Raw genomic sequence first — 15,345 nt, forward strand, 5'->3', positions numbered from 1 at the left:
GTTTCTTTCATTTTCAATGTGTCCTTGCTGCTGTGTCGCGGCAATTTTCTAATTGTATTTTAAAAGATGGTCTTATCTTATGTTATGAAACGCTCCTTTGTAGTAAAATTAGCAAAACTTAAAAAACCGCGACCCCGGAGTCGACTGGTCCTCGCGCTTTGCCGTAGTGACGTCACACCCAAACAAGCAGCAGTCAGCTGGTGATTACTGCCGGATGGTCCCAAACTAAGTGGATCTTCTCTTCATAGCCAGCATTTTTCATCATGTCTCAGGATCCATGGTAAGCTTTGCGTCCAAAGGCTGCGACGCGTTGGCTGAACCGTATAATTCACCCCTGCAAGAGACGTTAGTAACCCCGATAGCTACTCCTTCTGTGTCCGACTAGCATGTGGGAGCTAGCTCTCCCCTATAGAGACCAACGTGAACGTTAGCCAAACACAGTCACTTCCATCTTCATCAAGCCATCACATACTCATCTTTGAATGAGTCGGAAAATATGGAACAGGGCAAGGACAAATCATATTTCATGTCATTGTTTTTATTCCCACTGTTCGGGTTAACAGTTTGTATCGTTTCCATTGGTGGAAAGAATAAAAAGCTACAATGCTACAACTGTCACATGATTATTGTAACGTGTGTGCTAACTTGGCTAACGCTCCACCCAAATAAGCTAACAACACAGACACCGTACAGGTTGATGTAAAGCATGCTGCTAGTGTAGCTCAAGCTGTCAGGGGTGATCCCTCAGCTTTTTTTCAGATACTTCATAAAGGGGGTTGCTTAACAACATTAAGCTACAGCATGAAAAACGACCAACGCTGTCGACATTGAACACTGGAGCTAGCCAGCCTGTACTTACTGCATTGAGCTGTAAGCTATTACTACAATTCTTACATTTTCATAGGTTGCACAACATAAATCAGTTCACTACCACATCCAACAAGTAACTTGCCCCCTAATTTATTTCTGGCTCCTTGTCCCGAGTCAGTGATGGCTTAGTTTACATGACACCTTTGTCCCATTCATCTACTTCCAGGCTACAGAACTATGACGCCACGTGTCGCCTGGCTCAGGAAATAGCAGAGAACATTCATGAACGGAACAGGCAGCAGAGAACAGGGGGAAACCCTGCAAAGGTGAGGCGTCACGTTCACAAACAAAGGTGGCGCTCTCTACATATTTGTCGTGAAATCGTCATGTTTCTCTATTAGTCGGTAGGTGTGAGTATCTTCTGTTTTTTTTTTCCAGATTAACATGACACTACGGGCGTCACTGCAGAAGCTGAAACAGACTGTTTCCCAGCTCAAGGAAGGCCTGTTGCGAGCTTCATCATCTCGGCAGCTGTATCCTTTCTTCTGACAACGTTCCAAGCGGTGGAGGTCATGAGACCATGTCGGCAGTCGAATCGTCTTTTATGCTTAGGAAGTTTCCCAATTGAGTGAAATGACCCAGAATTATTTAAGTGACAGCCATGATGAGAGATGGTTTCTAAATGCTAAGGAAAGGATGCTTCCCGTCTTATCTCCTGTAGCATAGAGGACACACTGGACCATCATTTATGAAAGGAAAGCAGATAATTCCTTGTGACATCCACATTTGAAACAATGCAAATGTATCCAGTAAGGATTAATTTTGACAAACAAACATATTGAATTTCTTGTTCACAGTGTCATTATCATAGTTAATTAAAAGGAAAGACATTTTTTTTCTCTACCTTACAAATGTGTTTAATGGTAAAAAGCCTCAATGCCAGGAAACTTTATATACCTTTGTCGGAATATAATTTAATCGGGCCCTTTGTTCAAGTCCTAATTTTTATTCTATTAGTGTTTTAATGGCACAAATTTTTTGTTCTTGTTTTCATTTTCAGCAATTTTTATTTAGTTGTTTCTTCCCGTAAGTAATTGTTGGCTAAATGTAGCCTATTGAAAACATTTAAGAAGTTAAATAATTTTTTCCTGTGTAAATTGTAGGCATATAGCATCTGTACTTATCTTCCACATGTTATCATATAAGTTGGTTTAAAACTCATCTTAGTATAAGTACAGTCAGATTTTTCTTACCCCTTTTTTCTCCTAAGTCCTTAGGAATTCTCCTTTGCATATTTCCTTGACCACATGACATTTTCCATGGAGGTCAAAGAAAAGTGGTCATTGTGTTATATTAGGGATGGAGGTTTGTTTTGCTTGCAGTAGCAATTGTTTTCCTATAGAGAGCATCAGAACATCTTTGAAAATGTCTCCCCCGAACAACTGAAGTGTTTCCTAATTGAAAGTTTTTTTCAAAGTAATGTTGACCTTTTGCATAACCTTAACATGGCCTCCATCAGAATGCAGTCAGAAGCTGACAGGAGGCAGAACCTTATTGATGACCTGCTTACCAGAGAGAAGCATCTCAATGCCACCTTCAAGGGAGACGTCACAGAGCCAGAACCTTCCAGGTATTTAAATATAGGCAGATTATCTATACTAAATGAGAGGGAAAAACAGTATTTGCAAATCTCACCAAGGGCAAATTTTTTTCAATTAGACTTCATGAAATGTGTGAATCTGAACATTACATATATTTAACAATGTAGTAATTAACTTCATACTAGTAGTTCACTTATTTTTCTCCTTGTAGGCCCTATAGATTGCAAGAATTCTGTGACTTATGCTCAGAAAACCAATAACAAATGCTCATCAATGCAGAAGGTGAACTTTCCTTAATTTCTTAAACTACATTGTCATGCTGCATGGTTCAAGAAAATCCTGGAATATTTTGTGTGTTACTGTTGATCAGTATCAGAAGGGCTGAACCAAACACGCCACCTTTCTTATTATGAATTTTCCTTCCTTTCTCAATTAAAAAAAATATAAAACCTAGCACTGGTTATCCAATTAAAAATAATGATTCCTCATTCTCTTGTCTATCTGCTTGACCACAGAGGTCATAGTCTCTGGTTACTGCCTTGATTATCCACCCATGTCGACCAACTTTCTGTGAAAGTCTAAATCTGATATGACCCATGTGCCGTGACCTCCGCACGCACGCACGCATGCACACACACACACACACACACACACACACACACACACACACACACACACACACACACACACACACACACACACACACACACACACACACACAGTCCCCATAACTTAGACCATAACATTTTAAATTGAGACATATTTTAAGGCCAAGTTTAGGTTTAAATTAAGGTTAGGCAATTAATAGTAACGGTAAAGGTCAGAGTAAAGTCTTCACAGAATAAACGTAATGTCCTCAGGAGTCATGGAGACTCATCTCTCTGTGCTTATGAATGAGGATGGAATGAGTGAGTGCTCTGACTAAAGATGGATGACGCCTCTCCACTTCCTCTCACTGCAAGAGAACCACCTCAAATGAAAGAAACTATCTTTGTGAAAAATGTATTTGCGTGTATTTTGATTTTCCTTTTAGTTTGGTCAATGTCCCATGTATAGATTGTTTATAAAAATGGACGTAGCAGAAGGTGAAGCAAATGGTGAAGTGCCTGAAACTTGTATTCTCTGGAATGACCAGCAGGGGGCGATCCACTGGTTGCAAAAATAAGTCAGTTTTCAATAGAAGTCTATGACCCTACTTCTCCGTTGATTAAGAACTTCAGTAAACATTTCTTGAGAAGTTTACGGTTAACTGCTAGTTTTAAGTCTTCTTCAACACAGCATGATGTTTGATTTTTAAATTATAGTCCCATTTAGAGTAAAATAGACGCACAGTATGCATTTGGGTCGGGATACAGCCTGATTGACAGCTAGTACTGTAGTTGCACAATAGTTGTATGTTGCAGGTGTAGATGGTGCAATATACGTTTTGACCTTGGGTGGGTTAGATGATGTTTTTTTTAGACAGGAAGAGGAAATTATGTAATGTTAACGTCCACAGGGTTCTCATCTGTTTTATTCTGTAAAGGAGTGCTATGTTGATTTAATATTGCAGAAGCTCAACGTTTATAAAAAAAACAACCTGTGTGGCCATAGATAATTTTTGAGGAGTAACTGAAATGATAGTAGAATGAGTTGCAGTCTGAGCCGATCAGCAGAGTTTAGAGGACTGCTTTCATCGATGCCTTGAAATGAGGCTGCCTTTTTCTGATATCTTTTCACAAGCTTTTGTTTTAAGATTGATCTGCTTAGCCGTGCTTTGCACAGGCTTTTATCCTTTTGAAGACCACACACTCGATTACATAAAAGGCTTTGTAGAAGAAAAAAAAAGGATCTCAAATGATATTTGCTAATAAATTAGCTTGGCATATTGTAATCATGTGGTCGTATGGTTTTTAGTTTGCTCAGTGTGACCTAATTTTAATAGCGATATGTGGTGGGTAATTTGGATTTGTGGTTAGGACCCATTCCCACTGTGTGGTCTTTTTGAAAGAATGTGGGAGGGGGGTGGATTGGCCATGCCTGGATAATCTAAGCCTCTCTCGTATTTTGTGAGTTTTTTGGGGGAAGAAGAAAAGAGACGGAGTTTGCAAAGGGGACTTTAATCTAACCCGAAAACAATGCGTCCTGAGCATCTCCATTTCAGACAAAGCAAAAGAAGGACATGGCGCCTAGATTTGAAGTCTCAGTTCACCCCGTCGCCCCTCAGACCCACCTTTCCTCCATTAGTCGCTAACCAATCCTTTGTGTTTGATTGCACTGGAAATAGTTGTAATTAGTTAAATCTCGCCTGTCCAAGTCACTCAGTCAGGACCCGGGTGCTCGGGCTCTGATGGCGGCAGTCTAGTGCTTTGTGGCTGCCAAGAGATGTGCCTGACTGATTTTGGCACTCCCCACTGACTGGCTAATTGGATCTTCACACACTGGGAACTTGCATAGAGGATGTGGAGGCCTGGCACACAGCGTCATAGTAATCAAACATGTCAGAGAGATTACACCAAATGCCTTTTTTTCACCTACTCCTCTGATGGTATCAGGCTCAGCCAGTCAGCTTTGTGAAGGGTCGCGCAATGCATCACTGACCACTTCAAACTGCAGTATCCACACTATGAGATGCATGAGTTGGGGTGAAGTTAAACCTGTTTTATACATTGCTCCAAGAAAAAAAGACATTAACAAATCAAACGAAGGACACTTCCTTTCACATTTACATGTACTTACTTTCACATTGGAAAGATTGAGTTTAAATGCACCGATGGAAGACTGCTCTATGCTAGTTGGATATTGAAACTGTGGCAAACTACTATTATAGTTTATCATAGTTGTGTTTCAGGGTTCAGTCCCTATGGGGCCTTACTGTGGGAAGTTTACATTCTCCCTATGCCTGCGTGTGTTTTCTCCTACAGTCCAAACAGGCAGGTTCGAATATTTTGCGCCTCTGATTTGTCTTTAGGTATGAATGTGAGTGTGAGTAGTCGTTTGTCTTTATTGCTGTTTTCAGACATCATCTCTGGAAAATGTCTGGAAAATTGGGGCAGGACCAAGTGGCAACCCAAAGAGACGTCACCCATTGCTTTGTGAACGGCTGTTTTGAGGACTCGAGTTTATCATTTTTACCAGCACCAACTTTTTTTTTTTTAACAACCACATGTAGGAGTGGGGGTGGGTCTGACTGAGAGTTCGCTTGGCGGCCACCTACACCTGCAACCATGCACCGATTGGATGGACACGCTGTCAATCACACTGTATCCACGCTCTGGCGCTTTATCGTTTGTTTTACTCTAAATGAGACCTGAGCTTGTCAACTCGCTCACTGTGAATTTTTCAGAGATTTTCCGGCTGTATTCTCGCATGGCCTCACTTGGACATTTTCCGGAATTTTGAGCAGCGTGCTGGCAGGGAAAGTTCTGTGCAACGCCCGGTGCGACATTTGCGGACATTTAACGCTCTCACACACAGCCTGGAATGGAAAAGTTAAGGGAAATGTCCGGATAGTGTTAAGTGTTAAGTTAAGTGCCTCTCTGAAAGCAGCTTATATCTCAGCCGTGTGATAAATTGTGTGTTCTCCGCCTCTCATTAACCGGGATTGGCTTCACCCCCCCATGACTCTAGAAAAAAGAAAAAAAAGCAGTGTAGCTAATGGATGGAGTAATGAATAATTATTTCCATAGTCACTGATAAGCCTACATGCGGCTCAGGTCACTTTTCTTCCCCTTCCCTCTCAGCCAACTCAGAAACCCTGAAGCCATCACCGCAAGACAGGCGTGGGATGGGGGGGGGATCAGACACACAGCTTTAAGCTATTAGTAGAAGAATAGTTTTTAAACCACAGAGTAGTGATTAGCACTTCACCGTACAGTGCAGAGAGTTCTCCTCCCCAGCAGTCCACAGTCCTGTGACAGGTTTACATGCACTGTTTACACACTGCGCCAGCTAACCTGCTAACTTTCAGTCATTCAAAAAGTTAAAAGACAAAATGAGCAAATAAATACCTTTTCTGTGATCTGAAAGGGTTTTGTTGACATAAAACGTTGTAAAGATTACAGTATTGAAAAAAAGGAACATGCTCCGTACAGATGTGTTTGCTGCAAGACTTCTACAGATGTGTATTGTGCCCGGTCCCAGCCAGACATATTGACTGTGTTTACTTATAAAGCCAACGCCAACCGATGCATGATGAGTGTTTGAGACTTTGCATCTGAATGGTGATTGACAGACTAAGAGAGCACTTTTAAAATCTACTTTCAGCTGTAGTGCACTGTTGGGTGATTTGTCTTTGATACTTAAACAGCGGCTGTTCTGCTTTTTTGGAATAGTCTTGGCCTGTAAAACATTTTTTTTATTCTCTTTTAAAATTAAAATAAAATAATGTGCTGCGTGAAACACTTTGTAAACAAAGAATGGTTATGATGATGTTTCATAGGTCGACATTGATGGCAGGTGGGGCAGGAGCAAGTGGAGGCGCCGCGGGCAACCCCTGGCTGGTCAACGAATCGGACGAGACCAGAGGCCTGACATTTGGGGAGATCAAACAGCAGCAGCAACGGATCGTCGAAGGTAATTACATATGCTTGAACAACGGTCATCTTTTCAGATAAACAGCTTTGTCATTCTAAAATCTTCAATAAATTTAACATCAAGACCACATGGCAACCCTCCATAGTTTTAACATTGTCCTGCATTAATGGGATAATATTTGTATTTTTTGTATTTTATCTAACTCACCATCAAATACACTATGACGGACCCATCTAACCTTTTTTTTTATCTAGGGCACAAACTAAGGCATTTCCACTCAGAAAACGTAATATGAACACAATTGAGACATGGTGAGAAGGTACAATATATATAAAATGTATTTTCTACACCACACTTGAACTAAACTTGGCCTCGCTGATCTACGCTAACAAATAAAAGGTGATCATCTAGAAGACATATTGAAAACTCTCGTCCATTTTTTTCCTGTTCCTGGCTCTGACATGAGTTGAACACCCCAGACGTTAGTTCACCTGACTCCCTGTGACACTTCATTGCTACGTCTCCGTTATGACTCTGGTTATTGTCGATTTGGGATCAGCGATTCCTGTTAAGACAGCGAAACCAAACCACATGGCGATTTCAGGTCCCCCGTGGGATTTCTGGTGGAGTTGGGTAATGGTGAGCGCCTGAACCTGTGGTCATAAAACATTCCTGCGGTAGAGTGTGTGTCAAACTTGGAAAGCTACATAGGCCGCTTCTTTTCTTTTCTTCACTATTCTCCTCTCCAGCTTTACTGTTGCCCTTCTCCACCTTGGTCTACCACAGTTATAATAACAGGACTGAGTGGGGTAAAGTGCTGAATGACTCAAATGTGGTACTGTGAGCTGAGCTGGACCCCAACGACCTGTCATTCCTATTACCCAAATAGTTGCCTCATTAAATCACCAGCATAGTATGCTGTAATTGCTCCCTTCTTACAGTTGACTTGAAAAAAAAAAGGATTGCAGTATTACTTTATTGTTTGTCATACTCTCCTACAAAATCACAGTGATTCCTGTGCAAATCAAAGTCTTTTGGTAGTCGCATTGACTCTCCCCCCCCCCACATTTTTCACTCTGCCTTGTTTTCTGGCATCTGTCCTGTAATATTTAAAATGTCTATCCCCTCTCTTCTCAGCCCAGGATGCAGGCTTGGATGCACTCGCAGCTGTCATCAGTCGACAGAAGATAATGGGCCAGGAGATCGGCAATGAGCTAGAAGAACAGAACGGTAAAGTTTTAACGTGCATGTGCTTCTGCACCTATTCGTCGGGAAAACATTCCAGACACATTATACACCACAGTGTGGAAGCAATCAGACGCACTAGTCCTGCAATGGAACGACTTGCCTCATGTAACTTGCAGAACAATGATACTCCCTCACATCACCAACACTGACACAGATAGTGCCAGACACACACACACACACACACACACACACACACACACACACACACACACACACACACACACACACACACACACACACAAAACCCTTGCCCTCCCCAAACTACTTTTTTTTTTAGAGCAAATTACCTCAAATTCATGTCACGACCATGTCTACCTAGTTATTCTTTTCTACGCTTCCCTCAAGGCAAAGTCACCTCTCTCGTCATTCGACTAAGATTCTTAGTGAATTAACGGTTAGAGTTTTGTGGTTCTGGAAACAGATCTGCATGAGCTCATGGTGCTTTTAAGTTATTTCTGGCTAAATGCCTCTCATCAGTCCACAAATAGCCTCTGTCACAGATAGAAAGTGCTACACAGAACATCCCTCCAGACGTGTTTTTTTCCCGCTCAGAAAGCTGGTACATGAGATGTTAGACCCGTGCACGATCATCTGTCAACCGGTGAACAATTAGATCCTTTAATGCATCGCTCTCAGAAGATTATAGCGGTTTTTATATTTTGGATTTCATGAGATAAACATTACGACTTCAGGTAATTGTGAGCACTGTCCTGTGACATCCTGTCTGAGCAGTTTGCACCCAAACAAGTCCAGAGATTGCGTAACCAACTGATCTCGGTGTGGAAACAAACGACCTTCCCTTCTGCTGGGAAGGAACGGCAGATGTTTGGCTGATTTTGGTTGACACCGACGGGAGAAGGGAGGAGAAAGAAAGGAAAGCTGATTGTTTTAGCCGGCTCTCCTGTGTCGGTATTGAACTAGAGACGGATCATTGCTCTAATGCTCTGACCGGCGTGTTATTCTTCAGCTCGATGTCATTGTTTCCAATAATGTGAACCTGTTTCATCTCACTCCCTGTTCTCCTTTGCCTCTCTTCAACAGTCCTTTACTTTGGAACCTCTTGCCCTTTCTGTCTTCCTCTGTGGGTACTGTATCATGTACCTTCTCATGTTGAGTTATGGAAGCCATTTTGGATTCCAAGTGTTGAAAAGGCAGGCGATGAGGATATTAAACATAGATTTGTAAATAAGTGAATGCTGGTGTTCCCTAAGTCTCATCGTTTTTCTTTGAGTAACACACACTTTTTGTCGAGTGACACTTTGCCAATCAACTGTCAGAGCTTTTCCATTTCCGGTTACTCCTTATTGGGGCCAATTATGAAATCATTTTCAACCATTATGAAATGTTATTTCAAATATAATCAATAAGAGAGTTAGTATTTTTGAATATATCTGTGTTGGACTATATTTTTTAAAAAGTCTATTAACTTACACAGTACTGTTTGCAGAGTCTGTGGGCCAGGCACAGGTTCATTGATTCAGCTCTGCACTTTTACTCTTGTTTTTCCTACCTTGAACAATCATATGCCTTTTTTTTAGCATTCCTTTTAGCAGGACCAAATTATAGTTTAGAAATAATGTGGCAGTTGTATTTAATACAAACTGACACTTAATGTGAAAAACTGTCTGGGCTCTGCTGCCCTAAACACCCAGCCTTCACTGAAGTTCTCTTTGGTAGTTAATCCACTTTACAAGGAAATTAGCCTTTGTATTCTAAATTATAAAATAGTTTTACTTCTATATCCTTGTTACTATAACATTAACTCGCATTAATAGATACAAACTATATTCAAAGCATGACTTGATGTGTCTTGTAATATGAGACATTGTGGCTCGATGAAATAATGTTACCGGCATAAAAAAAAATACAATACTGGAATGTTTTTTAGTAGACGTGTACTTAATGCTTCATACAGCTTTGTAGATGCTGTATTTCTTACCTGTATTAAATGTCAAATTTGTCAATGTAACAAGTAAGGGGATATTTTAATGTTTTTGTAGAGCAATGGGAAATGGATTTAAGTTATAAAGCAGGAAAAAAAGGCAAGGCTCCTTGTTGATCTTGACAGTTGGTGCGTAACCTTGGCGTCCGACCGTCTTTCCGTCTTGCCGGGCTCCTTTTCCCCCCTGATCTCTGTACTGTAGCGGTGTTTTCCTATAAATAGTTTAAGCTCTTTGTAGTTTGGCTGCCCAAGTCGAGCTCATGACCCAAGTGCAGTGGAGGTTGCAGTCATTTCCTTTTCGGGAAGCGATTCCGGCTGAGGTCAGCGAGGAAGATGACCCTTTCCAGTGGTTTAGAGACAAACCCAAAGCCCTCAGTCACTCCCCTCCCAAATCTTAACTGGATCAAAATGGACTGAAACGTTGAAATGAGTTGCGGGCTGACTGCCTCAATTTCAATCTCCGCTTCATGCGGCACATAACATTACAACGCATACTGAAGATTTTCCCATCTTACTTGCCAGTCATAACGAAAGGAGACATTCAGTCATGTTCAAATTAGCGAGACAATGTTCTGTCATCTGTATTCAAAATAAAAATAAAATATTTCTTACATTATGTCACCAAAGATCAGTATATTTTCATTTCCACATTAAATGTTACCGAAAATAGTCTGGCACATACCGACCGAAATGACTCGTAGCGGCAGTTGTCTCCCTTCCCACCGGGAAAGATCAACAGTAATTTCACTTTATAGTGTTGATATTTCTCAGATTGTGGCCTGGAACATGACATCAGTTCACGCCTTTTACTTGTGAATGACAGACAGTGTGTAGCTTGTTTAAACTGCGCCTTTTGAAAGAGGCGGCAAGAGTTTGTGGCTGTCTGATTTGTGAGATTTTTTAGAGGCTTCTTCTGAAATGGATTTGATCGGTGGCAGAATCCAGCTGCAATTATTTATACCATTTACTGTAAAAGCTCCTGCTCTTGCATTTGCCTTTGTATCTCATGTATATTACAGTATCTGCAGTTGAAAACCACGTGATGTAGACACAGACGTAGACGCAGAAACACAGTAACATCCTATACTGTATGCAGTTGTGTGTATCGGTGTGCTCACAGCCTCATCAGAGGTAATGTATTTAGGCTAAACCAACCAAATGAACAAAGGTTATTTATTTTGGATTTCTTAGTTTGACTTAATCAACTGCTCAGAGTCAACCACAAATGAATGATTCAAATGAACCAAGACTCTGCCATTTGTTCCATGTACTTGTTTCCCCATTCGATCCTACTGTAATTCTAATAGACCTCTGACAGCTCCAGCAGATGTGTTCTCAGATGAACTAACACAATCCTGACCTGTTTTTTTCCCCTTCCCTTTGATAACAATTCTTTGGGATGCTTGGTATTTCTCCCATCTTTACTGAAAACAAAGCTATAGTCAAAAAATGTGTATATCTCTGATCGGAGAGAACCAGGGTCTGGACAAATTTTAGATGGATCCAAGTGTATTTTTTTCATATAGGGACTGCAACAGGTCTGACCGCATGTGCACTTTTTTGTTTGAGACTTTGAGATAAAAAAAGTTGATCATGGTTAAATTTTATGTTGTACAATCTTTTCTTATTTAACAAACTTTACTTTGACTACTATCCAGGGCGACAGGAGTAAACTTATACCATACAAGGACAAAAAAACTGCACAACATATGAGATACATTAGGTACTACTTTACTGTGACTGTTGTTTCCAGAAAATTCTGAATACATACATGTGTGGATGTAAGGATTTATTATGATGTTTTGGTGTATGAGAATAGAATTCAGTAACAATTCTGCAGGTTAGAACTGTTCTTGCACAACATTTAATACAATAACTGGAACTTAAGTAAGTTGCAGCCTGATATGTAATGCAATTGCGCAAGACAGTGGTGATTGTCACACACACACACACACACACACACACACACACACACACACACACACACACACACACACACACACACACACACAAACATACTGCCCATCTTTGTAATAGCTATCTATTACATTTGTATATGTTGTTTCTATTATTTTCCACTTTATAGATTGAAGGTGTCATTCATGCGTCCATGAATATAAAACACATGGCCGTTGTATTGACAATGGGAGTGTTTTTAAAGCACTTTGTCTCCCAGCCTGATTATTGTTAAGGTAAATGTGCGTTGCGTTTGCCAAGAGTTCTCTCAGTTGGTGAGCCAGCTGCTGACAAAACGAAACAGGCTCTGCTCCTAAAATGGTCTTCATTTCTGTCTAATAATTGGATCACTGATTCAATTCTGCGTCAGCAGGGGCCAAGTTGGGCAGCACTAATGACTTCCAAATAAACCGCAGAGTGAGAGGAGCAGGGCACTTACTGCTGCGGCACAAAGTGACATCAGCAGCTACACCTCACTGAGAGCGCAGCCCTCTGCTCCTGCTTCTGCTTCTAGAAACAACTCGGTGAGCAAATAAACCGTACTAATGATGACACTCAGCAGAGAGTCGGTGTGGTCACACTTGTAGATTGATTTATTGTTTGTTTGATTTGCTCTGTTTGAAAAGGAGGCCGGTGGTGCTGGGGAGTGTTTTCCAGAGTCACGATGTGATGTTCAACAGAGAGTTGTCATCAGACGAATGAGAGCACCGTCTTGTCGTGTAACCACCACATTAGCTGAGTGATGTTTGGCTTTGTAAATTGTTGAGAGTGATAAATGATGGAGGGATGATGCTGGACACTGGCACAAGAACAGTGGTCTCATTCGTTGGGTATATTCCCATGAGCTGCGTCTATTCTGTCATATTTATCAAATTATTTTAAGTACAGCAACAATAGGATGTTCAGCCAAACGTCGGCAGAGAAGCAGGTGACTGCCCCCTGTGATTTGAGGTTGAAAGCGTAATTTCTCATGTAAATCTTGGTTTGGCTCAGTAGACAAAAGATTGAAGCAAGATTTATTGAAAATGTTTTGAAATACAGTTCACGTCCTCACGGTGGAGAACAATGCACCAAAGCAATCACAATTTCATGGACCATGTTGACTCATTCCTGGATGTTTTTTTGTCTGTTGTGTAAAGAGATATCCGGGTACATTAAGAACCATCCTCAGCTCTGCGGATCAAATGAGTCTGACTCTGCATTGTTGGTGGGAGCTAATGTTTCTTTGGGGAGATTTCAGCTTGAGGTGGCGAAGGAGAAATCTCCTTTCTACGTTCGGTCGACTCAAGTATTGGCTGTTTAGCACAACATTGGTGCAAACGCATACCTCTGGAAAAAAACGCTTAAGAATGTAGTTATGTTGCTTTTTTTTCAGCGAATAACTTGGGCAGATAATAGCAGTAGATGGGTCTGTTGTTTTCAATTGTCAAAATGCCTTTGGCTTCTAATTTTCAAGGCGGAAAACACAGGGTAGTTTTGAAGTTGATTTCCAAGGAGACGTGGATCATTTTTGAGTCTGACTAAGGGGTTTTAACATCTCTCTCAAGCTCTCTAACCGTCTCTGTCGAGGAAGCAGATAGCTATATCATTTCAAAAGGACCCCAACTGCTGGATGCTGTACCACATTCAACTAATTCAACTGTTGAAAAGTTAGTTGAAAAGGCCTGAAGTAAACAATTGGCAGCTTCTTAGTTGTGATGCTCGTGGATATTAAAAATAAGTTATTGAATGAATAAATACAAATAAATGTTTGGAATCCAGAAATAAAGATTATGAGAGTACCTGCTTCCCTCATATAAGGGTCGCAGGAGACCGCAGACATTGTGTGTGTGACAGCGAGCACCCAGAGGAGCCCAGTATGATGCAGGAGTGAGGTGTGGTCCGTTCTGCTCATCTCATCTGCAGACCCCGATCACATCCAGATGTCCACCGACAGGCCTGTGCAGAGACTGGGCGAGGTTTTGTTTCCCTCTCGATGCCATTCCGTCCTCGGCAACATACATGGCCACCATACTGGCGGTCGCATGGTTTTTCACAAACTATCAATTGCGTATTATGCTTGAAAATGCATACTCAAATAAGTAAGGGGGAAAAAATCTGGGTAGGTATGATTTCACCGCTTCTGTCCCACCTCTGTCCTTAAAGCAAGATGACACAACACTTGGAAACAAACACTTAATGGCCTGTGTGTGTTCTTTGAAGGGTTTGGTCTTGTTACTGTGTCTTTGAGGAATCTGTCTGGGTTTTCCTGTGACGCTCTCTGACCTCAGTTTCATACAACCTATTATTATGCATTACAGGAATATTATATCGGCCATATTCATCTAATAACTTATTTGTACTGCCGACCAACTGCTCCAGAACAATAGTAAACTTGTCATGAGACATAAACTTCGATATATAACATGTGCTCCATGCACTGGTCATTTGTAGCAGTGCTCTAGTTTATTAGTAGTAGTAGTTAAGTTATTTTAACTTTAACTGTGTTGAAAACATTATTATGCACCTTTTAATGATTCATATAAACTTTAATATTGTGTTAAGTACAGATGTCCTATGTCATATATTAAGTTTTGCTCTGCACCTTCTACATTATACAGTGACTGATATTCCATACAGATGTAGTCATTGAGAGCAGCCTTTTACATAAGTTGTGCGTCTGCTTCACCGTTCCTATGGTCCTCATAGGAATTATTTTGAAAATCCTTAATTATTACTCAAAAAGGTATTACAGGAGCAAAAAACTTGTATTGGACATCACTGGGTGACAGTGTGTAGAAATAGTACATCAATCATACAAATGTCCGCTGTTCAATATTACCTCGGGGGATTACCTGCTCAAAATGAGGATGTTGTGATTTGACTACGTTTTGTTTGCACAGCCATGGCACTGCTATGTTTAGTTGTTTTTTTTCCTTCTTTGGGAGAATTGCCTAGTTCTTGTGGTATGTGTACAATTTAACGGCAAACTGATGTTGATACTGTGCCGTAATTTTTCCCTGGAGAGCTTTTGCGGGCAGATTGTCCAGGGGAAGCACATTAGCCGTATGTGTTGGTGGTATTGGTGGTTGGGAACCTCTGCAATTTCAGCTGCCAGCTCCTCTGGCTCTGGGCAAAGGATTCCCTGCCATTTAACGGTACCTTAGACTGACTCAGGCTTGGCTCGGCAGGTTCCTTTTGGCCAACGCAAGTGACGGCGGGAACAAATCTCCCCCTGTGTTTATTTAATTGCAAACCGCTCCGGTTTGGAGGCCACGTTCAAAGGGCCGACGA

The 15,345-nt window shown here is 41.1% G+C and overlaps 1 protein-coding gene across 1 annotated transcript in view; it reads left to right on the plus strand.

The window, feature by feature from the left end:
- Positions 1-122: 122 nt before the first annotated feature.
- Positions 123-15,345, plus strand: part of stx8 (syntaxin 8) — a 36,989-nt gene continuing 21,766 nt past the window's right edge. The window contains exons 1-6 of the mRNA XM_035636313.2: positions 123-280; positions 1,037-1,136; positions 1,249-1,343; positions 2,330-2,440; positions 6,832-6,965; positions 8,064-8,156. Coding sequence (XP_035492206.2) covers positions 264-280; positions 1,037-1,136; positions 1,249-1,343; positions 2,330-2,440; positions 6,832-6,965; positions 8,064-8,156 — 550 coding nt within the window. The 5' untranslated portion in view covers positions 123-263. The remainder of the gene's footprint in view (positions 281-1,036; positions 1,137-1,248; positions 1,344-2,329; positions 2,441-6,831; positions 6,966-8,063; positions 8,157-15,345) is intronic.

Source organism: Scophthalmus maximus, chromosome 8 (assembly GCF_022379125.1).
Source record: "Scophthalmus maximus strain ysfricsl-2021 chromosome 8, ASM2237912v1, whole genome shotgun sequence".
Lineage (NCBI taxonomy): Eukaryota > Metazoa > Chordata > Actinopteri > Pleuronectiformes > Scophthalmidae > Scophthalmus > Scophthalmus maximus.